General features: G+C 41.3%; 1 protein-coding gene across 5 annotated transcripts in view; it reads right to left on the bottom strand.

The window, feature by feature from the left end:
* Positions 1–3,341: 3,341 nt before the first annotated feature.
* Positions 3,342–27,926, bottom strand: part of NEK10 (NIMA related kinase 10) — a 180,765-nt gene continuing 156,180 nt past the window's right edge. For 2 of the 5 annotated variants that reach the window (XM_075125734.1, XM_075125732.1), the window contains exons 31-36: positions 26,671–26,771; positions 19,807–19,917; positions 17,344–17,452; positions 15,644–15,696; positions 15,497–15,552; positions 14,854–15,395 (exon numbers count right to left, since the gene is read on the bottom strand). In XM_075125734.1, the coding sequence (XP_074981835.1) occupies positions 15,188–15,395; positions 15,497–15,552; positions 15,644–15,696; positions 17,344–17,452; positions 19,807–19,917; positions 26,671–26,771 (638 nt within the window). In that variant the 3' untranslated portion in view covers positions 14,854–15,187. Of the gene's footprint in view, positions 5,193–14,850; positions 15,396–15,496; positions 15,553–15,643; positions 15,697–17,343; positions 17,453–19,806; positions 19,918–26,670; positions 26,772–27,926 lie in introns of those variants that run through there. The other 3 variants (XM_075125730.1, XM_075125735.1, XM_075125731.1) reach the window with 3 other exon arrangements.

The following is a 27,926-nucleotide window of genomic DNA, read 5'->3' as shown; positions in this document are numbered from 1 at the left end:
AATAGGAAAGCTTTTAAAGTAACCATGTATTTTTCACATCCCATGGGTAATTTCTTTCTTTCATTTCTAGACATTTCAGGTTAATTCTGATCTCTGTTACCCATGTGTAAACCCAGGGTACCTCCATTGACTTCGGTGGTGTTCTTCTGGAAATATGCTGGGGTAACTGGCAGCCAATTCTAGCCATGAGGATAAACTGCAAAATATTCTTCAAAACAAATGTGAATTCATTTTCAGTGGTAGTGGACCCAAATAAAATAAAAAACAGACCCATCCATGCCTAAGGCTTTGTGACAGTAGTGATCAAAGATCTCAGTTTTTCAGCTTGGGTCCATCTCTAACAACAGTTTTGCAATGCAGCATGGGCCAGTGGATAAAGCTCTGGACTAGGACTCTGGAGATTTGGATTCAACTTCCAGCTCTGCTGCTGACCTGCTGTGTGACTTTGGGCAACTCACTTCAGAGCTGTGTTTTCCTTCCTACCTTTTTTCTTGTCCATTTAGACAGTAAGTTCTCCAGGGCAGGGACTTTTTCTATTCGTTTGTAGAATGCCAAGCACAATTGGGCCCTGATCTCAGCTGGGACCGATAAGTACCAATATCATAATAATTAATAAAAATAATGGAGATGAGAATATTTCTTTAAAATGTGCATTGTTGTAGTTAATTGCACCTCATTTTACATTTACAAATCTAAACACAGAAGCTACAGTATTACAAATGCATGGATAATCTACAATTTATAATCTGTATGTGTCCATGGTGTACTATTTGGAAGGCCTATAAGTCATTTAGAAGTGGGAAGGATTTGGTTTCAAACTTACTTGTAGCTCTCTGAAGACAATATTGAAGACAACTACAGCAATCATACCTACAGTATGTAATTTAACTCTAATGATGGACAGAACTTCTCTATCACAGAATGTTGCCTATGGGACATTTGCAAATTCTAACTCATATGAAAAAGACTATAAAAGAATAGACATACTCTGTAACAGCAATTCATTTGAAAGATAAAATATACCAACAATCAGTAATATGCATATTTACTTTCAGCAAATTATATTTGCTTACAGAGGTCTCCCTTTTAAAAAAAAATTGCACTAACAATCCAGAAGAAAACAAATTATAACTTGCATGCAATTTTGTAAGAGCAGCCAAGTACAATATAAGATAGCTTTGGAAAAGTGTTTTGTGTTGTTTTTTCCCTGAAATCCCACAAAACAATGGACCATCAGAGCAGTGGGACTGCCTTCCTATAGATTACACAAGAGGCAAAAAATTCCCACAGGAAATTAGGTTAAAAAAACCACGGACAAATAACGTACAGCTCAGATCAGTGAACCAGTGACGATCTCTCACCAAAGACACAGACAAGCAATATACCAGCATTTAAAAAATAAAATACGTGTAAGTCAACCAAACAGAATATTTGATTCATATTTAACATTGTTGAAATCGAAAACAATTCCGTGTTCAATACTGATTATTCTTGATGCTGTAGATGGCCCTCGTCATACACAGTCACATAGGGCCAGCATTTGGGAAATGGCATACAAGCTAGGTGCACTTGCAAAATTGTTATTTCCCTCATCGTAGCATATAACAGGAATTTTATTGTATTGTCTGCTCTTAGAATGGGCAACCCCACAGTGGGAAATGTCCAGTTTTTAATGTCAACTGTAAGTAGGACAACTGTGTAAAGGTGGTGGGGGCGGATAAGGGGCAGGGAACCAGAAATTGTATCCTCAACTCTAATCTCCTATATCCAGCATGCTGGAGAGTGCCAGCTGTTCTTGCAGAACACAGGGAGAGTACCAGATGAGGCCCGCTAATTCCCTAGCATGGACTTTTAGCCTAGTGAAGCCATGCTGTACTCATGCCTACTGCCAATGCCCCAGCCAGGCTCACTTCCTAATTCTGCATTCCACTGACAGCTGCTGCAGAGTTCCCTTTAGTCTGCTCTGCACTGCCTGCCACAACCAAGCACAGCTGAAACACCATCTTTCCGTGCTTTGGGCCCATTATTGGGCCCACACAATATTTATCCCATTTTTGATAGCGCTACAAATTTATTATGGATAAACGCAAGAGTCACTAACTACAGTCTGTTTTCCAATGAAAACTATGCCATCAAGTATCAATAGACACTTAGTAATATCACACAAACCCAGCCTAAACACAAATCTCATCGCTTTAATACATGCCTGAAAATAAGGTCCAATCCGTGGTTGATGCAGTGCCCCCGTTTCTATTTACTCCAGTCTGACAATTAATTATTAAAAAACACATGTGGAGGAAGAACATTGTAAATAGACATTTTTGACTTATACCCACTATATAAGTAAGGATAATTTTATGCTATTCTGAAAAAAAATAATTGTGGAAATATGTATTCAGTTTGAGTGGGGACGATATACCAAGACTTAGTTTAAATGAGGTCTTTTGTGTATGAAATGCATGCAAAATGTCATAGAAATTCTGATTTTCTTGTTACATACAGTACAGGCTTACTTTATAAAACCTCAGATATTAACCACACCTTGTTGCCTTTCTCCTGTACTAAGAAAGATGTTCACTGTGACTATCAAAATCACATTAATATTTAACCACAATTTGGGCTAACTTTTCGTGATTGCATTGTAAATAATACATCAGCCATTGCTAATTATGTTGTATTTGCAAGGCAACTGTTCTAATATTCATATCACTTTGTAAACTGGAACCATTCAGTGGAACTCTTTGGAGGAACAGGTACCTTAGTTGAAGAAGCATTTTGATAGTCTTCTAATTGCAAAACATAATAGGGTTTGGTTTGGTTTTCAAATAATATGTACAGCAGGAGCCATTACAAACTCAACATTTTCAATGATTGTGGTATCTGCTATTTTAAATATAGGGAGATACCATGCTTGCTTCATGTTCCAGAGATGATGTGAATGCTTAGTGTAAACATACTAATTCCAGGTCACCTGTATTTACATTTTCAAAAATGTGCATTTACATTTTAAGGAGATACACATTTCATACGGCATGACAGATTACCACTTTTAGTTCAGTTGTAACATATAGGGGGACTTATTCTATGGCTTTAACATACATGGTATTTTAGGAGTTGTGAGATAAAATGACATCCAGGAAGGTTATAAATCAGGGCAAGGATTATGCATCCAGTAAGGTGCAACCTGCAGTGATGATAACAAGATGTTAGAGAATTGCACAGCAAGACAGTCAATTTTTAACAGGTGAGAGGGAAACCAATAGGTATGCCTCTCCTTGAAGTCGTAACAGATATATCTAAAAATGGATTGATATTAACTATAGCACTTAGGTAGTAGGAAAGCAGAAAAACAGTCGACAGTAGATATTAGGGGGATATGCATAGGTGACAATTATGTGTGAAAATATTATGTTAGAAAACAAAATACAGTATCTTTTCTAATCCTATCTTTCTAATGCAGATGTATTCATCTCTGATGTTCCTGCTGATAACATTTTCCATAGGATGGCATGTAAGAGCCTTGTTTGCTTTCCAAAGCAGCTCCATAATGGACCTTAGCTGCTATGAGTCTGTCATTACCCAGATGCCAAAATTGGGCATGGTGGCCTTCTGCGCTACATTTCGACTTGCTGGGGCAAATGTGTTATGTTAGACTGAGCTGTCACATGCTTGTTTCCTGGGTGGGTCATCACATCATAAGGATAAACCCACGTTCTAAACAGCATGCCTCCTTGTGATTTAAACATGCCCTTTTTGGCTTTGTATTCCTCCCTCTCACTCACTCAATCTCTGAATTTCTGTGCATTTTACACCACCTCAAACCTCTCCAGTGAAGGTGTCTCGGAAGGGGGTGGATGCCTTTTGTACCCTCACCGTAACTTAGGCCCACCGCTGCTAACTCTCACCAGTTTAGAATCTGGGCTAGTGAAATCCCAAATGACGGGGGAAATAATATTCTGTACATTGTTAAGAAATAATGTCTAGTTATTTACATATGTTTCAAGCAAACTATAGCAGAAGTACTTTGCCAGTGTATTCACAGTAAATAAGACACACTTATGCATCCAATCAGTCACAAGTAACTATATGATAAGCATCAAATAAATAAGTTTCAACAGTCTAGGTATATGTCACCATATGTATTCTGATTTTTACAGTAGTTATGTTAGTTATAGTATAATCAGACTGTAGAGAATGGGTCTCACACTTAGTCAAAACTCTAAAGATGAAAATAATAGCTTCAGTAATCTTGAGTTGAGAGACTCTGCATCTCTAACATATAAGGTACATATAGAGAGAGATCCTCAAAGTGCATTAGGTACTACAAATTTGATTAGCAGCAAAGCATTGGTTTCATTTACTTATTTATTTTCTGTTAAACAGTAAATGTGTGTGTATATTACACTGTATACATATTTTACATATATGTATCTATACAATATATGCATGTCTATATATATGGTATACACACACACACAACACATGTACATATATACACCCACATTCTAATATTGTATTCAAAGTTGCAATTTAAAAAATGACAATTATTCTCAGAAGCTGTGCAAGTTGTAAATACTATTAATGTGCTATACCAGCATTTGAAATTGCTACTATCCAAATGGCTACATTTAAATATTTAATAATTGAATCAATTTCTAATTCTGGTGCAGTGAACCTAAAGATATTTCCTGCCTGGTGCTCTTTTTGATTTCTTTCTCTTGCTATAAAAAATAGCCTGGCTATGAGCCTTAAAATATAGTTCCAGCAAACCTGAGTATTCAACAATTCTTTAAAAAAATAAAATAAAAAAATAGAACATATTCACTCATTGTCAGGAATTATGTTTTTCTCCTAATGCACACACTTTGAAGCATTTTCCCAAATAGTATGTACAGAACTCCCCCCATACAGTGCAAGAAGTTTATGCTGTAAAACAGAGCTGCCACAAAAGTATCATACTGAAGTTCATCAGTCGCGAGGTCTTTTGAAAGCTGTCTCCCCTTTGTTTCAGCATTGGAATCCCTTCCCATCAATATACTTTGAGCAAAGCTTATTATCCCTTTGGTGATCACACAATATTAGCTGAAGTAAGGGCAGTTGACTTCATCAGAAAAAAACCCAGTCTGTTCAGATTTGCAGGTGCTCATCTTTTGGTTGGATGGTTCTTTGTTCCCCACGGATAGTAGAGGTACCTGCAAAGATAAAGTGGTAGTAAGTGTTCATTGGCCCTAGAAAATCTTTACTACTCGTGTTCACCAACATCAGAATGGATATCTGTGCTATCAGCAGGCAAGTTACTATGATAGATACATTTCAGAGTAACAGCCGTGTTAGTCTGTATTCGCAAAAAGAAAAGGAGTACTTGTGGCACCTTAGAGACTAACCAATTTATTTGAACATAAGCTTTCGTGAAAGCTTATGCTCAAATAAATTGGTTAGTCTCTAAGGTGCCACAAATACTCCTTTTCTTTTTATGATAGATACAGACTAACACGGCTGCTACTCTGAAACCTATGATAGAAATGTGATATATAAGCAGGGTAAGAAAAGGAAGCTTGGATACCTTTCTAACTGCTATGTTCTACTCAATCATAAATTACTAGGCTTGATGCAGGAATTACTGGGTGAAATTATATAGCCTGCTATTCAGAGTGCCAGACTAGATGTTTGTAATGAACCCTTCTGGACTTAAAATCTATGGGCTTCACTATACACGGCACAGAAACAGTGTGGTGGTAGGGTCTGAGAGGGAGCCAGTCACAGCTCTCTGATTCCCAGGTCCTGGCATAAGTTAAAGCAGCAAGGGGACAGCGTTAGCTTACACTGCTGGGTTAAAAGGCCCTCAACGACTTCCTGGCAGTGGAGAACCAGTCACAGCAAAGTCTTGCTCCTCTACACCCCTCTCTTTTCCCAATAAGCCCCAGACAAGCTAGGCATGAGAGAGAGCATGGGAGATGGTGGAACCGCCTCTGTCAGCTTTATGTTAGTGGAGATTCACCCATTAAATAATCAAAGTAGTCTCGTATTATATTACACTGTCCTGCAGAAGCATGCACCAAGCTTTTACTCTCATAAACTGTGTAGTTAGAAAGTAAAAACAAGAATTTTTTTTTCCTTCACAAACCTCATCACCTTCTGCTTCAAGTGCAAGGAGCACTTCCTCAACCTCGTTTTTTTCTAACACACACATATCAGCATATACAGTAAAAACACACCTCAAAACAAAGTGCTAACAAAACAAAGCACTAAACTGTGCACACAATTCTCCCCCCGGGAAGAGGATGGGTGAGAGAAGAAACATGGTGTTAGTCATGCTGCTTAGTGCACTACTGGAAAGTACTCCGATATTAGGGTGGTGTGGGTGGTATAAGAATTACACACAAATAACTATATTAAGGTTGCAAAGGCAAATACTCTAAAGTTAGGAAATGCCATTAAGGTAATCATCGATTCATAGAACCATGGGCTAGAAGGGACTGCAAGGGTCATCTAGTCTAACAACCTGCCAAGATGCAGGATTTGTTTTGCCTAACCCATCCACAACAGATGACGAGCCAGCCTCTTTTTGAAAACCTCCAGTGAAGGAGCTTTCATTACATCCCTAGGCAGGTTTCAGAGTAACAGCCGTGTTAGTCTGTATTCACAACAAGAAAAGGAGTACTTGTGGCACCTTAGAGACTAACCAATTTATTTGAGCATAAGCTTTCGTGAGCTACAGCTCACTTCATCGGATGCATTCCCAATGAAGTGAGCTGTAGCTCACGAAAGCTTATGCTCAAATAAATTGGTTAGTCTCTAAGGTGCCACAAGTATCCCTAGGCAGTCTGTTCCATTATTCTACTGTTCTTACAGTTAGGAAGTTTTTCCTGAGATTGAATCTAAATGGGCTATGCTGCAGTTTGAACCTATTGCCTCTTGTCATGCCCTCTGTGACAAAAGAGAACAATCTTTATCCATCTTTTTTTGGCAGCCTTTCAAGTATTTGAAGATTTTAAGTATTTAATGATGGATGGTGGGGAAGCCAGGCCAAATCTGAGCGAGTTGCAGCACCACACAGGTTTGGTCGGTCTGCTCCCATCCACCCTAGGCGGAATCTGCCACCCTACAAAGCTTCCCATAGCTGGAGCAGCACCCGTAGTTGCTCATTAAGTGAGCACTGTCATTTTGAGTGCTACCCAGCTTCCAGTTCTAGTCTCCTCGCCCACCAAGTCCCAGTCTCCTCCAACCCCAACTCACAGTTTTCCTCTCCCCCCCAGTCCCAGTCTTCCTAGCCTCAGGCTCCTTGTCCCAATCTACTCCCCTCCCTCATCCCCCAGGTCCAGGGGCAGCGAGTTATATACGCTCCTGGTGCCCGGGCTCCGGCAATATTCAGGGCCCGGGGCTGGGCTCCACCAATGTTTGGGGCCGGGTCTCTCCCCCAGCCCCTCCTGCCGCCTCCCCGCACCTCCCCCGACTGTTCCCCGGCCCCATTTGCTGTCCCCACTCACCGCCCCGGCCCGGGAGCCTGCAGCTCACGCTGACTCTGCTCTGCTGGCTCCCCGCATCAACTGCTGCCACAGCATCCTAGTGCCACCCAACCACTAGTGGCAGGGCAGGCTGCCCTGACCCTGCCCTTCCGCCCAAGCCCTGAGCCTCTCCAATGCCCCAAACCCCTCAACCCAGCCCCAGACAGAGCCCTCATCCCCCCCCCACCCTAATCCTCTGTCCCAGCCCTGAGCCCCTCCCAAACCCCTCACCCCCTGCCAAAGCCCTCATCCCCCCGCACCCCAATCCTCTGCCCCAGCCCTAAATCCCCTCCCACACCCCAAACCTCTCATCCTCAGCCCCACAGCCCTCACCCCTGCACCCCCTCCTATCCCCAAACTCCCGCCCAGAGCCTGCACCCCTCCCCCTTCCCACGCACCCCCTCCTTCCCCCAAACTTCCTCCCAGAGCCTGCACCCCCTCACCCCTCCTACACCCCCACCCCAGCCCAGAGCCTGCACACCTCGCCCCCTCCTGCACCCCCTCCCCCAGCCCAGAACCTACACCCAAACTCCGTCCCAGAGCCTGCACCCCTCATCCCCTCCTGCACCCCCACCCCAGAGCCTGCACCCAACACCCAAACTCCATCCCAGAGCCTTAGGCAGGTAGGGGAAGGAGTTTGGAGGGGGCGGGTTCTGGGCACCACCAAAATTTCTACAAACCTGCCACCCCTGCCCAGGTCCATCTCTTGTCCCTTCTACATATCAATCAGGCAGCTTCCTCCTCCACATTGCCTGAGACAGCCTTCCTGCTTCAGTTCCTCTGGTTCCTGAACCCAGACCCAGTACAGCCCAGAGCTGGTGCACGGGGTGGCAGTGACGTTCAGGTTTGATCCGGCTGCCCCTCCGTCATGATGACAGAGGGGTGACTGGGCCAAATTTGAGTGAGTGGTACTCTGACCAGATTGCAATGCCACTCACTGAAATTTGGCCCAGCTCTCCTCCCATCATAACAGATGGGAGGCCAGGCCAATGCTGAGTGGCTCTATGCCCATGCACCAGGTCGCAATGCCAGGAGGAGGGAACCAGTCCTGCAGGAGAGGAGCTACAAGAGCCGCTGTTGTGGGGTGACTACCTTTGTTTTATTTCAATTTATATGTTGTTTTTTATTTCATATTTGCTAAAAACACAATAAGCTACCTGTAACTATTTGACTGGACATTCCCTATGTGTAAAATATTTACAGAAACGAAAAAATGCAGTGAATAAAAGCTGTGAAAAAGAATGATTTATGACAATACATATAGCAATGTATACTGTTGATTAGATGAGTGTCTTCTCACTTGATTATAGTGGGGCTAGAAATGTTCTCTCAGTTACAGAGTACCACTCTTGAAACAGCACTTCTCTACCATAAGAGGACCTCTGACACCACATACAATATAATAATTCATTTGGAGTCTCGGTGAACTACAGCACTCAGCTGAAGACCACTAGAGTCTCTGACCTTCATTTCTGCAGGTTCTGTTCATTTGTAACACACCTATCCACCTTCATATAAATTGAGCTGCTCTAGGATTAAGCCCCTTAACACACTTTATGGAGCTTTACATGAAATAATGAGGCAACAGACTGCAAATATAAAGGAAATATAGTTATTTAAAATCAGATCTTTCAACGTGGATACTGTGTGACCACCTCAATGCTGAAAGTTTGCAGAAGGCATACATTGTCCTTTCTGTAAATGATCTCACAAGTGAAAACAGTCACATACACATCTGACTTATGTGGGTAAGCCGCAACCATACGTGGTGTAACGTTAAATCAGGAGAAAAGAAAGAGAGGGGAAGAGTCATTGGGATGAAACTCATTTTGAAATATTCAGCTAATTTTTTTTTATAAATTTCTGTACAAACAAGTGATATAATTGAAGCACTGAGTATTTCATGGGGATTAATGATAGATGGGCAGGAATTGATTATTCAGGACACAGCTGAGGGTCATTATCCCCAGATGGTCATTAATCCTCAAGAAATGGCCTGCACTGAGGCTGCAATTACTATTATAATGAAAATGAAAAACAAATTACTGTAATAAAAAAAATGTGTGTGGCCATCTTATGGGGTTCAGCTTCTCAGTTTCTAACAATTTAACACCCTACACGTCACCCAATTAGGTGTTGGAATCATTTCTCAGCACTCCACACAGTTTATAATTTTGCATATCTTTTTTCTGTCATTTCCCTGTGTAACACTGAGTGACACCACCATTATTATTACAGATGTGGGGGGGAACGTATAGTGCGGAGCATAAGAACATAAGAATGGCCGCACTAGATCAGACCCAGGGCTGGCCTTACCATCACCTTACCATGAGGTGATGGCTGAGTTTGATGCTATACTCCAGGAGCATCTAAGAAGAGTCACCACCCAAGAAATGTACACACACCACTACCTTGGAAAAACAATTCAAAAGGAGATCATACGGTTACTAGCAACAAAAGTCAAACAGAAGATTGTGGCAGATCTGAAGTCAGCAAGATATTACTCTGTTATTCTGGACTGCACACCTGACATCAGCCATACGGAACAAATGACTTTAATGGTGTATTTTGTAACAACAACAGAACCTAGTGAAAATGTCCCTGCAATGGTGACTGTCAGAGAGCATTTTCTAGAATTTATTGACATTGATGATACTACAGGAGCTGGTATGACAAATGTGCTTCTTAAAAAGCTGGAAGATACGGGAATTGCGATAGCTGACTTGAGAGGTCAGGGCTATGATAATGGTGCCAACGTGAGAGGAAAGAACACAGGAGTGCAGACACGGATCCGAGAGTTAAACCCTCGAGCTTTTTTTGTCCCATGCAGTTCTCATTCATTGAGCTTGGTGGTCAGTGATGCAGCATCAACTTTTAGTGAGGCTGCTGAATTTTTTTTATGTAATTCAAAGCATCTATGTATTTTTCTCTAAATCAACTCATCGATGGCAAATTTTGAAGCAACATCTGGGAACATCCTCTCTGACACTGAAACCACTGAGTGCCACACAACGGCAAAGTTGAGTGGAGGCGATAAAGCCTATCAAATACCGAATTGGGAAGATAGATGATGCCATAGTTGCCATTATGGAGGGTAATGCTATGACAGGAACTGTTTGTGGGAGAACAGTGGCAGAGGTAAATGGAATCACCACAAACATACACAACTGCAAATTTTTGCGTGGCTTAGTGTTGTGGCATGATATACTGTTTGAAATAAATGTTGTAAGCAAGAGACTCCAAGGTGTTGACCTTGATATATCTGGAGCAATGGAACAACTGGACAAAGCAAAGTCATACCTACAGTCTTACCGGTCAGATGAAGGATTTCAAAACATTCTGAAGAGTGCACAGAAGTTGGCAGAGGAACTTCACACTGAAGCTATTTCCCCACCCATTCAAGAATACAAGAGTCACCGAAGAAGAAGACATTTTGATTATGAGGCACGGGATAATCCCATAAGAGACCCCAAACAACAATTCAAAGTCGAATCCTTGAACCAGGTGCTAGATTGTGCAATACAGTCAGTTGAAGAACGTTTCAAGCAGCTCAAGGAAAACAGCAGTACATTTGGGATGTTGTATGATATTCCAAAACTCCTCACTAAACCTGAAGAAGACCTACACCAGCAGGGCAGGGCACTAGAGACAGTGTTGACACATGATGATGCGATACTGATGCAAGTGATTTAGGCGATGAACTGAAAGCCCTTTCAAGATACATTTAAGATGCTTCAGAGGAAGTGAACAGAACAGGGCATTTCACTGAGTGGTCCACCCCTTGTCATCCAGTCCCAGCTTCTTGCAGGCAGAAAGTTAGGGTAGAGGTGCTAAGGGAGCAGAAAATATACATAACATAGAAAAAAGCTGAAAAGAAAAGGATTTTCCAGAAGAAATGTGTTCCTGGAAGAACTGGGGACCTGTATTATTGTGCTGTATGCAGTCAAACTGTAGATTTTGCATTCGCTATCAAACACAGGATACATCCACAAAGCAGCTGGGAGCATGTAGACAGCAGTGTGGCCACAGCACCACGGGTTGCAGCTTGGGCTAAGCCACCCAAGTACAAACCTGCACATATTAATACAGAACTTTGAGTAATAACTCATTTAAACTACAATACAGAAATGTATTTTCTGCACCCCTCAGAAGCAGTACAAAGGCTTGGGGAAGTCAGGGGTAACAGAGAAGCTGAGGGAGAGGGAATTAATTGCTGGGAAGGATCCTGGGAGTGAACCTGCAGGGTTGTTGGGTGTGGGGGAAGAAGCATGGAAATTTTTTTGGGGGGTGATTTTTAGGGAGTTGGGGAGCCTCCTCCATGCATATCCTGGCTGACCCCTAGCCTCTCCCATTCAGTAAGGCACATCCGCCCTGTCCCTGTGTGTCCCTGGAACACCAATCACCCATGTATCCCTGCACCCCCATTCTGCCACCCTCTCCCCCACTGTCCCCATGTGTCCCTGCATCCCTCTGCCCCCATGTGTCTCAGCACCCCCATTCAGTTCCACCCCCCCCCCGTCATCATGTGGCCCTAAACCCCCACACCGATTCAGCACCTGGCTCAATGCTATCACCTCACTAGCTCCAGTGCCCTGCCCCAGTCTGTCCCCCCACTATCCCTTCTGAACCCCAGTCTATGTGATCCTCCAGCAGCTCTGTGTGCCGTACTCTGTCCCTCCCCCACATATCCTGTGCCTTCTCACCCAGCCCCATGGGCAGGGCACTGTGAGGAAGAAAGCCTTTGCACCCTCCCTCTCCGTGGCTGGCTGCTCCAGCCCAGAGTTGGCTGCCCTCTCTTCTGGCACCACAGCAGCCCCTGGTGGTCAAAAGATATAACTGCAGCGCCTCCCCAGCAGAATGAATTTTCTGCAGAGGGAAAAAAATCTGCGGGGGGACATGAATTCTGCACGTGTACAGTGGCACAGAATTCCCCTAGGAGTAAGTACTGTCAATTCCAAGTGTTCAAATATCATGAGTCAGGCCCCAGAAATGAAAAAAGATTGGCTTACAAATCATGAGATTACATTTGGCAATCTTTTTTAGCCTCTAGAGTTCATGTTTTCAGGCTTTTTTCCTGAACAACGAAGGCTGGAAACTTATTTTTTAAAAAAGAGGGAGAAAAGCTGTGGTTCTCACATAATCACTCATCCCCAGGAGCTAGGACTTTATAAGAAAACAAATATTGCCAGACTTGTGATGAGAACTGGCAGCATGACAGGCACCTGTGCTGCACTACTGGAAGGATGAAGTAAGCTCAGCGCAACAGCTGGAGCATTTCAGCTCCAAAATTCCATGGAAGAAAGTTGCACAGACTCTGACCACTCCATCTCCTCCCAGAAGCAACAGCTTTAAGTGGTTCCATGCCATAAGCCCTGCAGGTCCTACAACACTCCTGCTGCTCACTTTAGAAACTCCAGAGCTAGATCTAGAACACAGCATTTTAAACAGCCAGGAGAGTTAAAAGTAGAAGGAAGGTTCAGCAGATTGCTAGAAGAAAAATGCACACAGACTCCTGCTAGTGTTCTATGATTAATAACTTTTTTCAAAGCCTTGTTATTTATGAACTATTGCCTAAGAAAAGGAGATAATTGAGGATTGCAAGGAGTCACATGATATGCTGGATTAGTGTTGGAAAGGTTGTAGTTATTCCTGAGACAGTCCACAGTGTATGTAGAAGTAGGAGGAGATCAAGACTCCCTTAGGCAAGGCAAGGCTGATGGGATGCAGCTGTGAGGTCTGCAGTCCCATTTATGGTTAGTACAATAAGGCCAAATAACGGTGGACACTGACAAGCAGCACGGATTGCAGTTTGAGGAGGGTGATTTGTCCTTTCAGTCAGCTTGAACTGTTTGGAGATTTAGAGATACAGTAAAACCTAATGATGTCTGTCTGCTGGCTACATGAATCATCCTGTACGGGATAGCTATCAAAATTGCACTGTTTGGGTACCAAGACAGTGAGTGCGGAGAAACAAATGTGCAGGATTCAGAGGGCTCAAAATAGAATTGAGCAGAGCATAGTGTAGGAAACATGGTCATTTGTCAGGAAATGCAGATGGCAGACTTTGAAGGTAAATGCATTTTCTGAAAGACAGGGAGAAATATGTGGGCTACTTGGTAGTGGTGAAGGGGACTGGGGAAGGAAGGGTATTGTAGTGGCAAGGGAGCCAAGCATAACTATGCAAGACAGCAGATAAGAGGATGTATGTTGAAGAGTAACTCCTGGAATAACAGCAAGAGAATGTACTGTAGGCAGTGACATTTCAAAAATCTAACCATGTGTACTGTCTAAATACACATTCTCTAAGAGTAAGAAATAGTTAAACTTCAAATTCAAATAATACACTTCCAACAAATGAGTGTGAAAGGGTCCCATTCCACACCCTCCCAAAAAATGTATTTAACTATGGGGGTCAATTCCCGTTTTGCCACATGCTGCCCTAGGATCAGGCCAGGAAGCACAGTCTGACTCAGAGTCAATTTGACTTCCAGTTCCCCTTTGCTCCAGGGGGACTACCCTGGGACAGCTGTCCCCCACTGTGTGGAGAAGGTGGAGCCAAGACTCCATGCATTCCCTGCCCACATACATTGGGGGGGGTGTAATGACCTAGCAGTGGTTGCTCTTCCTTCGGCGCTCCTACCAACAGCACAAGCAGACAGCGTAGGGAAGTAAGACAGTGATTTATGCCCCATTGTTCCCCTGCATGGCTGTGTAGGAAGAGTCACAATCTCTCCCATAATGTGGGATTTCCAGACATTTAGAAAAACATTTTAAAACGTAGATACCAAAGAACAAGATACGTTAGGGAATCCACAACACACATGGGACCAGAGCTGAGAAATAGGTATCGGAACTAGAAGACTGCGAATATGAACCATTTTGGAGCTGATGGTGTAATGTGCATTAATACCCAATTCCTATGCAATATGCTGACATACACACATACTTTGCAGCAATGCTAACATCTATGTATAGTTCCACTAAGCAACAGATTCTTTTTTATACTAATGTGTGTAAAAGACTCCTGCCCACATGCACCGAACACCTGCCTAGTTATATTTAGTCTTTGTACGATGTTTTGTGCCAGTCAGTAAGCATGAGGAAAATGCCTATAAAACTGTGGTACATTTATATAATAGCCTTGTTAGACCTATGCAAATACCACTGAAACATCAGGAGCTGCAGGTGCTTCTCACCTCTGAAAATGAGGCCACTTTTATTTAAGGCCCCTAAGCATGCATTTAGGAGCTTTAATTTTAGGTCCCCACATTTGAAAATGTTGGTCATTGGCAACAGAAGCAGACTGCTGGGGAAGACCAAGGAAAGAAGCAAAGATGAACCACTTCTTCAACAGGGGAAACATGAATTATTAAAAATCTGCTGAAGGTGCTTTAGGACTAGATGGGTAAACAGAACTAGAAATACCAGGCTTGTGTTATTCTATATTCCATGAAGTATCTCCACACATAACCCTCTTTATGTAATGTGTGTGTGTGTGTGTGTGTCAGAGAGAGAGAGAGAGACTGCTGCCTGCAGTTTCAAACACATCTTCATTTCACTTCCTCCTGCTCTTTTTTGTTAGCACCTACATTTCTTCCTTTTTGTACTGCATCCAAACATTATACTGACTATGCTAGGTTCAGTCTTGTAGCCGTAGGGGTTTATGACAAAATAAACTCCCATTAAAATGAATGGGATAGAGGTGCCTTTTGTTTCAACTGAGTTTTCACATGGAATAATGAGAGGAAATTGCTACCAAGCAAACACCATTCTTCTCTGTTAGCAAAGAATACAGCAGCGGTGGCTGATCTAGAAGACTGGCTAAAATGTCCTAAATCAGTTCTATCCAGTCCAGGTCTATATGCCATAACATTATGTGTTACATTAAAACTGAAAGAGAAAGCTACAATTAGGAAATAAAAGATAATGTATCATTGGCTTACCACATCATAATTTAATGTTTCCTTTTGAAACTGAACTTTGAAACTCACCTGTTAGAAGTGAAATTGTAATAACCACTTTCCTCCAGAACCTCTTCAATCACAGACTACAGATTAAAGCAAATTCGGGTTAGTAAAAAATATATATCCTGGTTAGAAGTAAGAAAACATTGTTCATGAAGAACGTGAAAAGCTGACCTGCATCTGTTCATATGTCATTCCTTCCTCCATGTCAAAACTACCAGGAAAGCCTATAAGGCAAATATCAGGCAATGTTAAATCACTGAATTTTTGGCTTACATGTGCCTCATCAGCGTTTCTTAGCAATCACAGCATAGCCAGAATGATAACAGAACAGTTTATTAACAAGAGAAATAGCTAATCTTGATCTTCATCTGTTTTTGCTGCATTGACCACAGTGATCATGGCAACTGGTGGGAGGAGGAAATTCTTACAGTATGATGTGATCTTCTGGACATTTGTATGTGGTTGTGATCATAGAGTCATAGAAATGTAAGGCTGGAAGGGGCCTCGACAGGCCATCAGGCCAGCCTTCTGCTCTGAGGCAGGACCAAGTAAACCTAGACCATCCCTCACAGGTGTTTATCCAATCTGTTCTTAAAAACCTCCAGTAATGGGGACTCCACAATCTCCCTTGGAAGTCTATTTCAGAGCTTAACAGGAATAGTCTAGATAATTAGATCTGCCAAGAGTCCCTTCCAGTTCTATGATTCTATCCTTATAGTTAGAAAGTTTTTCCTAATATCTAACCTAAATCTCCCTTGCTTCAGATTAAGACCATTACTTCTTGTCCTATCTTCAGTGGACATGGAGAACAATTGATCCCCATCCTCTTTATAACAGCCCTTAACATATTTGAAGACTGTTATCAGGTCCCCCCTCAATCTTTTGTCCCAAGACTAAATATGCCCAGTTTTTTCACCTTTCCTCATAGACCAGGCTTTCTAAACCTTTTATCATTTTTGTTGCTCTCTTCTGAACTCTCTCCAATTCGTCCACATCTTTCCTAAAGTGTGCCATCCAGAATTGGACATAGTACTCCAGCTGAGGCCTCACTAGTGCTGAGTAGAGCTGGACAGTTACCTCCTACACTCTTGTTAATACACCCCAGAATATTAGCCTTTTTTGCAACTGTGTTCTCATATTCCATTTGTGATCCACTATAACCCCAGGTCTTTTTTAGCAGTACCACTGCCTAGCCAGTTATTACCCATTTTGTAGTTGTGCATTTGATTTTTCTTTCCTAAGTGTAGTACTTTGCACTTGTGTTTATTGGGTGTTGCTAAGGATGGAGCTCATTGTCTGCAGGAGTGTTCAACTTAGGTGCAAACCACATTTGATGATAACTATGTATGAAAAGTATACATGTTTACAAGCCCTTGTATGGAGAGTGCTGGAGCAGATGAACTATGTTTTACTGTTTCCTCTCCAGCTCTCTGAGGCCCCATCCAGAGAGGCAATTAAGTCATGTTAGTGCAACCACTTTAAAACATGGTATAAGAAGAGTTCTTTCTTGCACAGTGTTTAAAATATGGCTTTGCTTAAGACCCAAGTGGAAGATTTTCAAAGACACAAATAAGAGGTACCAAATTCCCACCGCCTTTCAATGGCAGTTAGGCACCTAACTGCAATTTGTCTCTTTGAAAAAATCCTCCCCCAAACTCAAGAACATATTCTTTTAAATGCTTATGTCTGGTTCACAATCACAAAGTATTCTGTCTTTTAAATCAGTTGCGCAAATACGACTTAATTGTCAGTAAAGACAGTAACTGATAACAAAGAGTTAATTTCTCTTTACTGAAAGCTTCCATCTCAATACCATGTATCCAACTTGAAAAGTGTATTTCAGATCATGGGTTTTTGTTTGCTTTCCTTACCTGTTCTATCATCTGGGGCCAATATATTTCCCCCTGAGGAGTGAAGTAACAAATGGCAATCTGCTATAAAAAAGTTGGGCTCAATCAGTTCAGGAGAACCCTGAAGCAGCTGGAAAAAAGCAAAAACCATATTAAAACTACATTTTTTACACCAAAAACTTCCATCACAGAACATAAGTAGTTTTTCACTCTCCTAAAATCCAGAGTTAGAGGAGAAAAGGGCTTTCAATACATTTGAAATGAATAAAGAACTGGTCAATTCTGTCATGAATGCTCTACTTTCTTCCCTTCAGAGGTATTTATCAAACACTGAAGGCAGCCAAACTGCACTCAGTATAAGCCTCACAGCTATGTGGTACATGTGAAAGAAATATTAAAGTGCAAATTTGTATGAAAACAAAAAAGAAAAAATGTGTTCTCAAAACTAGGGGAGAAATAGTCAATAGTTTGAGACTTTCAAAGTTTGGTACGTAAAGTTAAGTTCCTAAATTCATATTTAAATTGCCTGATTTTCTATCAGTGGGCTCTCATCACTTTTGATTTCAACTGACTGCTGTGAACATATGAAAATTGAGAATGAAATCATTTTGGGGTGTCTACATAGGGATGTAGGATCCAGTATCATTTTGACATTACAATGTCATCTTTGTAGATAAATAAGAAAGAAATGTCTGTCCCCATACTCTACAGTATCTCCAGCATAATCAACACTCTTCTCATTTTAATGCTGTAGAATCACACTGGTTAGACACAGACAAAACCTATTATGGGAGGTCCTGTACTCCACCCTCACCTCTGGCAATGCAGGAATCTTTCTAACAGTCTGTTCTTCTAATCCAATCACCTGCTCACACTAATTTTAGATGTTTCAGGCAATAGGCCTTCCACCATTTCCCACTGAAAATGATTGTACAATATAACAATATCATTGTCCGGGAGGGTCTTCCAGGGCTCATCCTAAACTTTTCTCTACTTAATTGCATCCCATTAACTTCTAGTTTTACTACAAACTACTCTTCACGTTGGTGGCCCTGGGCTGAGATTCTGAAATTTGCCACCCAACTCCCACTGACTTTCAAATATTTAGCTTTTACTTCTTCCTCATCCATCAATCCTCCCAGCCCCCTGAACGTTTTTCATTGTTCTATTAACTGCTTCCAACTTGCCTGCATTTTTCTGGTAGGGAGATATTCGGAACTGAATTCAGTCTTCCAAATACAGTCTCCCCACAGAAAGGGATTATCACCTTCTTGTACCACAATGCTTCTGTGTACATGGCCCAGAATCACAGAGGCTGAATCTATATCTGACCAGAAAAAATATACTTTAATGCTTGCAAGTCTTCAGTAATTTTCAAGTTGTGACACTGAATTATTGCTAACAGACTAGTCAACAATTAGGACGAATAATTTGGTTTCAAGAGCATTGGGCAGTTTCAGTGCTTTCTAAGAATTCATGCTTTGAGTAGAAAGAGGTTGTTCCAAAATACCAAAATGTTGGTAATGATAACATAACAGGAGTTGACATAATCAGCTCTATTAGCCTTTAACACAAAAAGTTAGCCCTTCCCCCCCCAGTTTAAACACAGTTGCAATTTGATCCTAGGACAAGAAAAGGAAAGGTTAAATGATAAAAAAAAATGCAACCCTGTTTGTTCTATATTGTGAAACATTTCTTGGTAAATAATTAATAAAATATTATGCTAACAGAGGCCCATTTTTGAGACTATTGAGCGAGGGAGGCATTTGCATTTTAAAAAAAAATAACAAGCATTAATTTTCCTTTCAGCATTATGCCTTGAACTGAAAAAAAATTCTATTTCATATTTATAAGATAAAGATATGAGAATCATCATATTATGTTATAAAATAAATTTCAGAAAACGTCTATGTGACTGTTTTGATCTTCTGCTGTTTTATTTTAAATCGCTCCCTGCTACTATCCTGATCTGATCCATGAAAGGAAAAACAAGTTCTCTGATCTCTGAGGAGGTGGATTTTATGTTTTGTTTATTAGCAGCTGGCTGGATCTTTCCATTTACAATGTGTGTGCCTCTGATCAAAGACAAAATCTAAAACCAATCTGTACCACTGCTTATCTAGACCTTCAGACTTATCAACTAAAAGGTGGCTAAAGCATTTGCCTAAACATTTTCCACAAAAATTGGAAACAACTTCAAATTAATCAAAGTTTTTGTGATACTAACTAAAAATCGTTTACTGGAATCAGAGTGTGGGGATAATGCCAAAAATTTAATTATTTGAAAACATAAGTAAGTTTTTGTTGAATCAGACACTTATTTTTCATGACTAAACTAGAAGATGAACATGAAGAACATTTCAGAGCATCTTAATTAACCTTTATAAAATTCTTCTCCCCCTCCCCTTGATTAATTCATATAGCATAATTCAAATAGAAAAGAGATGAAGACCACAATGGATGGTATGTCTCACAATACTGCACCTTTTTAACTTCCAATTTCAAGTTACAAGGATTGCTCTGTTGGCTGAAGAGAGATTTCTTGAATCTCTCAATAACTCTTCTTTTCAAGTGGCAATGCAAAGCTGGAGGAAGCTATAGGGACAGAGAAACAGCTGTTATCACTGCTCAATTTTGACTCTTCTACAGACCACATTTCCTACAGTGTTATTTTTGAAAATGGTAGTTACACTGTATATATAGACACTGATATTAAATAGCCCAAGTAATAATCTACTGTATTGAATCTGAAACAATGCATATTGTAATAATGTTCTTTTGTTCACCCACCCTGTTAGAAGGTGTTGAAACCTGAAGAGATGGTAACTGGGCCCAGCTCACTCTGACAGGTGTAGCTTGTTATATTGATTGTGGATATAGAGGGGGTAGGACTGGCCCCACTGGTCAAAGTAATCTAACATCTGGGACTAGGTAGTCTTAAGGGAGGAACCCTAGGAAGAACAGATCCTGAGGAGAAGGCTTGGGCTGGATTTTGTGTTGGTTATCTTGAATTACCAGGATTGAAATCAGTGGAACTATATATGAGGATAAGGGCTTGATACAATGCAAAATAAAGTGAATGGGAATCTTCCCCTTGATTTCAATGGGCTTTGCTTAAGGCTGTAATACACTACTCAATATGACAAAGTGTGGCTGAATCTGGCCCTTCTATTGTAAGCTTTCCAGGACAGGAACTTTATATTTTACTTGTCTGTAAAGCATCCAGAAAGGTTTTGACTTTATACCAATACAGGAAAATTTTCCATCTATGTTCTTGTGCATCAAAATCCATTCCCCTCTTTTTCTCTGTTTAACAAAGAAAAACATGCAGCATATTGCAGGTGGTGAAATAGGTCTCTTATAGGAGAACCCTCTGAACTCTCTTCTTTATGAAAGATGAAATCTTTTGTGTTTGAATTTTTAAATCACCTTTCCGCTCTAAAAATAAATGTAAAGTCCCAATTGTTAGTCAGGCCCTATTGTCAGGGCAGCTTTTTACTTATAGAATCATACAATATAAGGGTTGGAAGGGACCTCAGGAGGTCATCTAGTCCAACCCCCTGCTCAAAGCAGGACCAATCCCCAACTAAATCATCCCAGCCAGGGCTTTGTCAAGCCTGACCGTAAAAACTTCTAAGGAAGGAGATTCCACCACCTCCCTAGGTAACGCATTCCAGTGTTTCACCACCCTCCTAGTAAAAAAGTTTTTCCTAATATCCAACCTAAACCTCCCCCCCTGCAACTTGAGACCATTACTCCTCGTTCTGTCATCTGCTACCACTGAGAACAGTCTAGATCCATCCTCTCTGGAACCCCCTTTCAGGTAGTTGAAAGCAGCTATCAAATCCGCAGACTAAACAATCCCAGTTCCCTCAGCCTCTCCTCATAAGTCATGTGTTCCAGTCCCCTAATAAATTTTATTGCCCTCCGCTGGACATTTTCCAATTTTTCCACATCCTTCTTGTAGTGTGGGGCCCAAAACTGGACACAGTACTCCAGATGAGGCCTCAACAATGTCGAATAGGGGGGAACGTTCACGTCTCTCGATCTGCTGGCAGTGCCCCTACTTATACAGCCCAAAATGCCATTGGCCTTCTTGGCAACAAGGGCACACTGTTGACTCATATCCAGCTTCTCATCCACTGTAACCCCTAGGTCCTTTTCTGCAGAACTGCTGCCTAGCCATTCAGTCCCTAGTCTGTAGCGGTGCATGGGATTCTTCCATCCTAAGTGCAGGACTCTGCACTTGTCCTTGTTGAACCTCATCAGATTTCTTTTGACCCAATCCTCTAATTTGTCTAGGGCCCTCTATATCCTATCCCTACCCTCCAGCGTATCTACCTCTCCTCCCAGTTTAGTGTCATCTGCAAACTTGCTGAGGGTGCAATCCATACCATCCTCCAGATCATTAATGAAGATATTGAACAAAACCGGCCCCAGGACCAACCCTTGGGGCACTCCTCTTGATACCGGCTTCCAACTAGACATGGAGCCATTGATCACTACCCATTGAGCCCGGCAATCTAGCCAGCTTTCTATCCACCTTATAGTCCATTCATCCAGCCCATACTTCTTTAACTTACTGGCAAGAATACTGTGGGAGACAGTGTCAAAAGCTTTGCTAAGGTCAAGGAACAACACGTCCGCTGCTTTTCCCTCATCCACAGAGCCAGTTATCTCATCATAGAAGGCAATTAGATTAGTCAGGCATGACTTGCCCTTGGTGAATCCATGCTGACTGTTCCTGATCACTTTCCTCTCCTCTAAGTGCTTCAGAATTGATTCCTTGAGGACCTGCTCCATGATTTTTCCAGGGACTGAGGTGAGGTTGACTGGCCTGTAGTTCCCAGGATCCTCCTTCTTCCCTTTTTTAAGATGGGCACTACAGTAGCCTTTTTCCAGTCGTCCGGGACCTCCCCCGATCGCCATGAGTTTTCAAAGATAATGGCCAATGGCTCTGCAATCACATCCGCCAACTCCTTTAGCAGTCTCGGATGCAGCGCATCCGGCCCCATGGACTTGTGCTCATCCAGTTTTTCTAAATAGTCCTGAACCACTTCTTTCTCCACAGAGGGCTGGTCAACTCCTCCCCATGCTGTGCTGCCCAGTGCAGTAGTCTGGAAGCTGACCTTGTTCATGAAGACAGAGGCAAAAAAAGCATTGAGTACATTAGCTTTTTCCACATCCTCTGTCACTAGGTTGCCTCCCTCATTCAGTAAGGGGCCCACGCTTTCCTTGACTTTCTTCTTGTTGCTAACATACCTGAAGAAACCCTTCTTGTTACTCTTAACATCTCTTGCTAGCTGCAACTCCAGCTGCGATTTGGCCTTCCTGATTTCACTCCTGCATGCCCAAGCAATATTTTTATACTCTTCCCTGGTCATTTGTCCAATCTTCCACTTCTTGTAAGCTTCTTTTTTGTGTTTAAGATCAGCAAGGATTTCACTGTTAAGCCAGGTGTTATGTCACCTGCCATATTTACTATTCTTTCTATACATCGGGATGGTTTGTCCCTGTAACCTCAATAAGGATTCTTTAAAACACAGCCAGCTCTCCTGGACTCCTTTCCCCCTCATGTTATTCTCCCAGGGGATCCTGCCCATCAGTTCCCTGAGGTTGTCAAAGTCTGCTTTTCTGAAGTCCAGGGTCCGTATTCTGCTGCTTTCCTTTCTTCCTTGTGTCAGGATCCTGAACTCGACCATTTCATGGTCACTGCCTCCAAGGTTCCCATCCACTTTTGCTTCCCCTACTAATTCTTCTCGGTTTGTGAGCAGTAGATCAAGAAGAGCTCTGCCCCTAGTTGGTTCCTCCAGCACTTGCACCAGGAAATTGTCCCCTACACTTTCCAAAAACTACTTATATCGGTCATCATTCCAATATGGAGGATGTAGTCATCCTATAACACACATTACACTTTGGGCTTGATTCTCCACTGCCTGGTACTTTGCATAATCATTTACCCCTGTGCACAGAGGGTGTAAAACTACCTTTCTGATTTGGTAGCACTTGACACAATCACAGTGCACTGGTGCAAATAGCTACACAGGGTATAACTCAGTGGAGAATCAGGATCCTTGTGTTCAAATGGTCTGGACCAGGATTATATTCATAGATGTGATTTAACCCATGTTACCCTTCATAAATTTATATGAACAAATGCCATTTATAACTAAATGGAAACTTTTTGACACATGAAAGGTTTGACCACTATTCAGACCATCTCCACATATCTTGCTATAAAGTCTACTTGGTGTTTTTTGTTTGTTTGTTTTTTGTATTTTTCTGGGAATAACTGTGGTTATTACACTAGTATAAATCCAGAACAATTATACTGACTTTAATGGAGTTATTCCTGATGTACACAGGCCAAATTGAGATCAGGACCTGTGGGCTTCATCAGAACCAGTTACATCCAGAGATATGCTGCTTTCTTTTCACGTAGACAATGTCTTTCATATGTTGTATTGTAAACCCTTAAGAACTTTCAGCCAATCAGATGATGAATGTTTCTAATCCTATCAGTAAACAGAAGCACGTGATACCGTGTGAATTAATACCTAATACCTGCATATGTTGGGGGCATTGTGAGGTACAGGGGTTTAGGGAACTGCAACTGAAATTAACCAGAGTTGTCTCAGCAGCTGCTGTCTGATTCCAGATTCTGTTTCCATGAAATCGGATGTTAGATCAGTGAAAATAAGGCCAAGGTTTTACATAATGGTTTTTAAAAAACTTATTCTTACATTATTTTTCAGAGATCAGACCAAAACCTGTTTCCTTGGAAACTGGATTGGAGAGACTGCTGGCAGCCAAGAACCAGCAATAAGAACTCTCTCCCTTGTAAACCTCAGCTTCTAGTTGTCAGCTGAGATCTGCAATTGAGCATTTTAAAAGCCAGCTACATGTTTAAAGTCTGTTCTTCCTCAGATCTGTAAAAAAATAAACAAATAATTGGAACTCTCAAGGGATCTGGTTACAAGGCATGGAGCCTTTCATCCATAGGTCACCATTTCAAATCTAGCCCAAATTGAAAGCGTTGTTGCTGCTGAGAGATACTGGGGACTGCTTGGATTACAAAGCATTTTGAGACTGGGTGTGAATGTACCCTTCACTTCCGATAGCTGTAACAAACACTTAGGGTGGCACACCTAAACCAAGACCTGTCTGGCCAGAAACTAGCACTATGTGGGTGGGAGGGTTTCATGGGGTATTGTGACCACAGTGGGGGGGTATGTCAGGAGAAGGCAGAACAAATAAAAACATCGGAGAGACTGAGGCTTTGTCTACCCCAGATTTTTGTTGGAAAAACTTTTGTCAGTCAGGGGTATGAAAAAACACCCCGACCAACAGAAGTTTCACGGACAAAAGCACCAATGTGGACAGCACTATGTCGGGGGCAGACGCTCTCCCACCAACATAGCTACAGCTGCTGGTTGGGGGTGGTTCAATTATACTGGCAGGAGAGCTCTCTTCCGCCGGCATGGAACGGCTACATGGGAGACCTTATAGCAGTACAGCTTGCCGCTCTAAAGTCTGTAGTGTAGACAAAGCTTGAGACTATGGCTATACTACCGTTATGTCGGCAACACGTACATCGCTCAGGGCTGTGAATATTCCACCCCTCTGAGCAACATAAGCACTAGTGTGCACAGTGTTATGCCGGTGGGAGAGCGTCTCGTTGGGGTGGATTACGTCGACAGGAGAGCACTTTCCCATGGGCACAGAGCAGCTACACAAGTGATCTTACAGCAGCGCAGTTGCATGGGTACAGTTGTGCCACTGTAAACTCTCTAGTTTAGACATAGCCTGAGAAACAGACTGACAGCCGGAAAGGCATTTCAAAGCATGGTGTCTGATTCCGGCAGCAACCTGGGGTGTGGTTTTTGGGTCAGGGGTGCAGATTGAAAAGAGTATTCTTGGTCCTGTGAGCAAAAGAAGCTGTTTCCTGCTATTTGGTTCCCTCTGTGTTCACAGACACAGGATGTTTATACATTTTCTATAAATAAACAAAACTGCATCAAAGAAATACCTATCACCGAGTTGTACTTCCAACTAGAATATCCCCAGCGCCCCAAACTCTGACTAGCCACGTGGGTAGAACAGAGGCAACAGTATCAACATTTTTACTGTCTGTTCAGTGGACTGCGTGAAGTGAGCCTGGTGGCTGCTGCCCATTCTTAGTTATCAGGTGTCCATGCTATGATAACCACAAATGGTTTTAATTAATGTCTCTGAGGGCCATCTGAGAAGAGAGGCTGGGATTGAATGGGTGTGGAGCCTGAAATACTTGCTTATCTCTCCAGGTGGGCCCTCCAACACACAACTAAGGCACACTGATAGGGCAGGGCAGGGTAGGGAAGATTGCACAGACAGAGGATTTGCCACACTGGCATTAAATTCAATCATTTCATTTTCTTTTAAATTAAAGAGAAGTTTCTTTTCTTTCGCCTAGGGGATTCACTTCCAGCATTTTTCACCTTTGACAGGTATAATAATTTCAAGGATGTAAAATAGGTTAACGAGTCCTATTATGTGTGATATACAAATTCAGTTTGGCTGTTCTACTTTAAAAGAAAATTGAACCAACTTTGCTCAGCAATCTGAAAGCTCCAGTGGTAATAAGCACGTCTTGCCAAGTATAAACTGTGAATTTTGGAGGGTAAATTGGCATTCATTTAAAATTAGTAATTGTGACCTCTACTACTGAGTTGAAGCCATGCTGCTGGAGAATGAAATCATTTGTTATACTAACAGTTGGAGAGTACAGTCTAAGAGATTTATCCTAGTTACAGTTTTGCTTTAGTACCAGTTTGAAATCAGAGCTGCTACTCCTTTAAATATTAAACATTGAATTTCTTCAATTAGCATTAAGTCAGAATAGAAACTGTATTTAAATTCAAAATATTTAAGCTAACTAATGCATTCAGCAATTGAAGTACTGTGTTAGAAATAACAGGAAACTGTTAAAAATGACTAAACGAATAAAAGAGTTTCATGAAATCTTTGTGTCAGTGTTTTATATTAAGTCATTTGAAATACAATACTCATATTACTGGCATGTCAGAATGTTATTAAAATAAGTTTCTGTATAAAATCCATTTTAATGAGGTGAGCCAATGGCATTTCTTAATATGACTCACTTATTACCATCCTTCATATACTAATATTCAAGGTTAGTTTTTATTTTAAAAAATAATATTTTTTAAAAATATCATGCCATCTGTAAAAATGTCAAGTTCTGTTGTTTTTAAAGAATAGCAACTAAAATAGCAACACTGTAGTACAATCATTTTGACATCAACAAGCAAACAAGAGGATGGAGTGTTCTGAAGGAGCAGAAATGCATACCTGAGTGATGTAGATTATTTTGTGCAGCTGAATTAGAATCTGCTGAATAGGGTCACTGATCTGGCGCACCTTCCTTTGTGACACAGCAATTCCTGCAGATGCTGCAGATGATAATGCTACAATCAGGAGGAGAGCCCATTTTGTTGTTTTTCCAGGACATATCACTAGTGTGTGCAGATTATTTTTTAAAATTATTGTTTCTATATGGAATCTAGACAAAAATAGTCCTTTGCCTTTTAATCTCTGACTTTTTCCCCAATAATGTCCAAGTCTGAGATCAGTTCTAATATTACAAAAGGATAAAAAGGTTAAACTAAAAACCTTACAAGTTAGATCGCCTTATTAATCATAAATTCAAAAGGTAAAATCACTTTCTCTGCTTCATTCAAACTAAAATAGATTATTTGGGAGAGAAGAGGCATAAATATATTTTGCTACTCATAAAAGCCTTTTCAATTTTATGTGTAGGGTTACCGAACAATATAATAAACATGATCCTCTGATTTTAATTGTGGTAAACTATCATTTATTTTGCACACAGATTAACACATGCTCCTTTGCTTTCAAATATTTTATTACTATTAACAAGTATCTCTTTTACCTTAGAGATTATAATATGTTTTATGAAGATAGTATGGAAGTATTATTTTCACAAAATAGTTTTACTCCCACTTATTGTACCATAAGTTCCTTGTTAACTTTTCTTTCCAATATCTAGCCGCATCAGCTTTTGAGAACACCTCAATGAGAATGTGAGACAATGGATTGCCTCATGTTTTCTGTTCGTTGCCTAACTCAATGAAAATGGTAGTTATTTGTCAGAATTCCCTGTTCCTGCCAGATACCATTTTGGCTGACAGACCCCAAAAAAAAAAAAAAAAAAATTCAGGACAGGCTATGGAGGAACTTGTTAAAGGCCTTCTAAATATCATCATAGTAAGCATATTACTGAATAATTGGCATATATCATGCATAATGGAAAAGGCCATAGATGCTAATCAAAATGCAATGCTGTAAATGAAGCCCATCATTCCACTCCCCTATCCTCTGCCCACAGAAGTGTTAATGCAATGTTATAATTGAGATTTCAAATCTATAGTCCCCATGGCAAGTGTATCTCAGCGTCCTAGCACATAAGCAGAATTATGTATTATATGGTGTTAGTGTTGTTGCTCTACATATTCTGTATGTATACATATACACACATACAATTTGTCTGTATGTACACTGTGGCAAATTGCCAGTACGATTATGAT

This window comes from Caretta caretta, chromosome 2 (assembly GCF_965140235.1).
Source record: "Caretta caretta isolate rCarCar2 chromosome 2, rCarCar1.hap1, whole genome shotgun sequence".
In the NCBI taxonomy this organism is placed as follows: domain Eukaryota; kingdom Metazoa; phylum Chordata; order Testudines; family Cheloniidae; genus Caretta; species Caretta caretta.
Note: the sequence above shows the minus strand (reverse complement) of the source record. Positions and strands in the feature narration are given on the sequence as shown.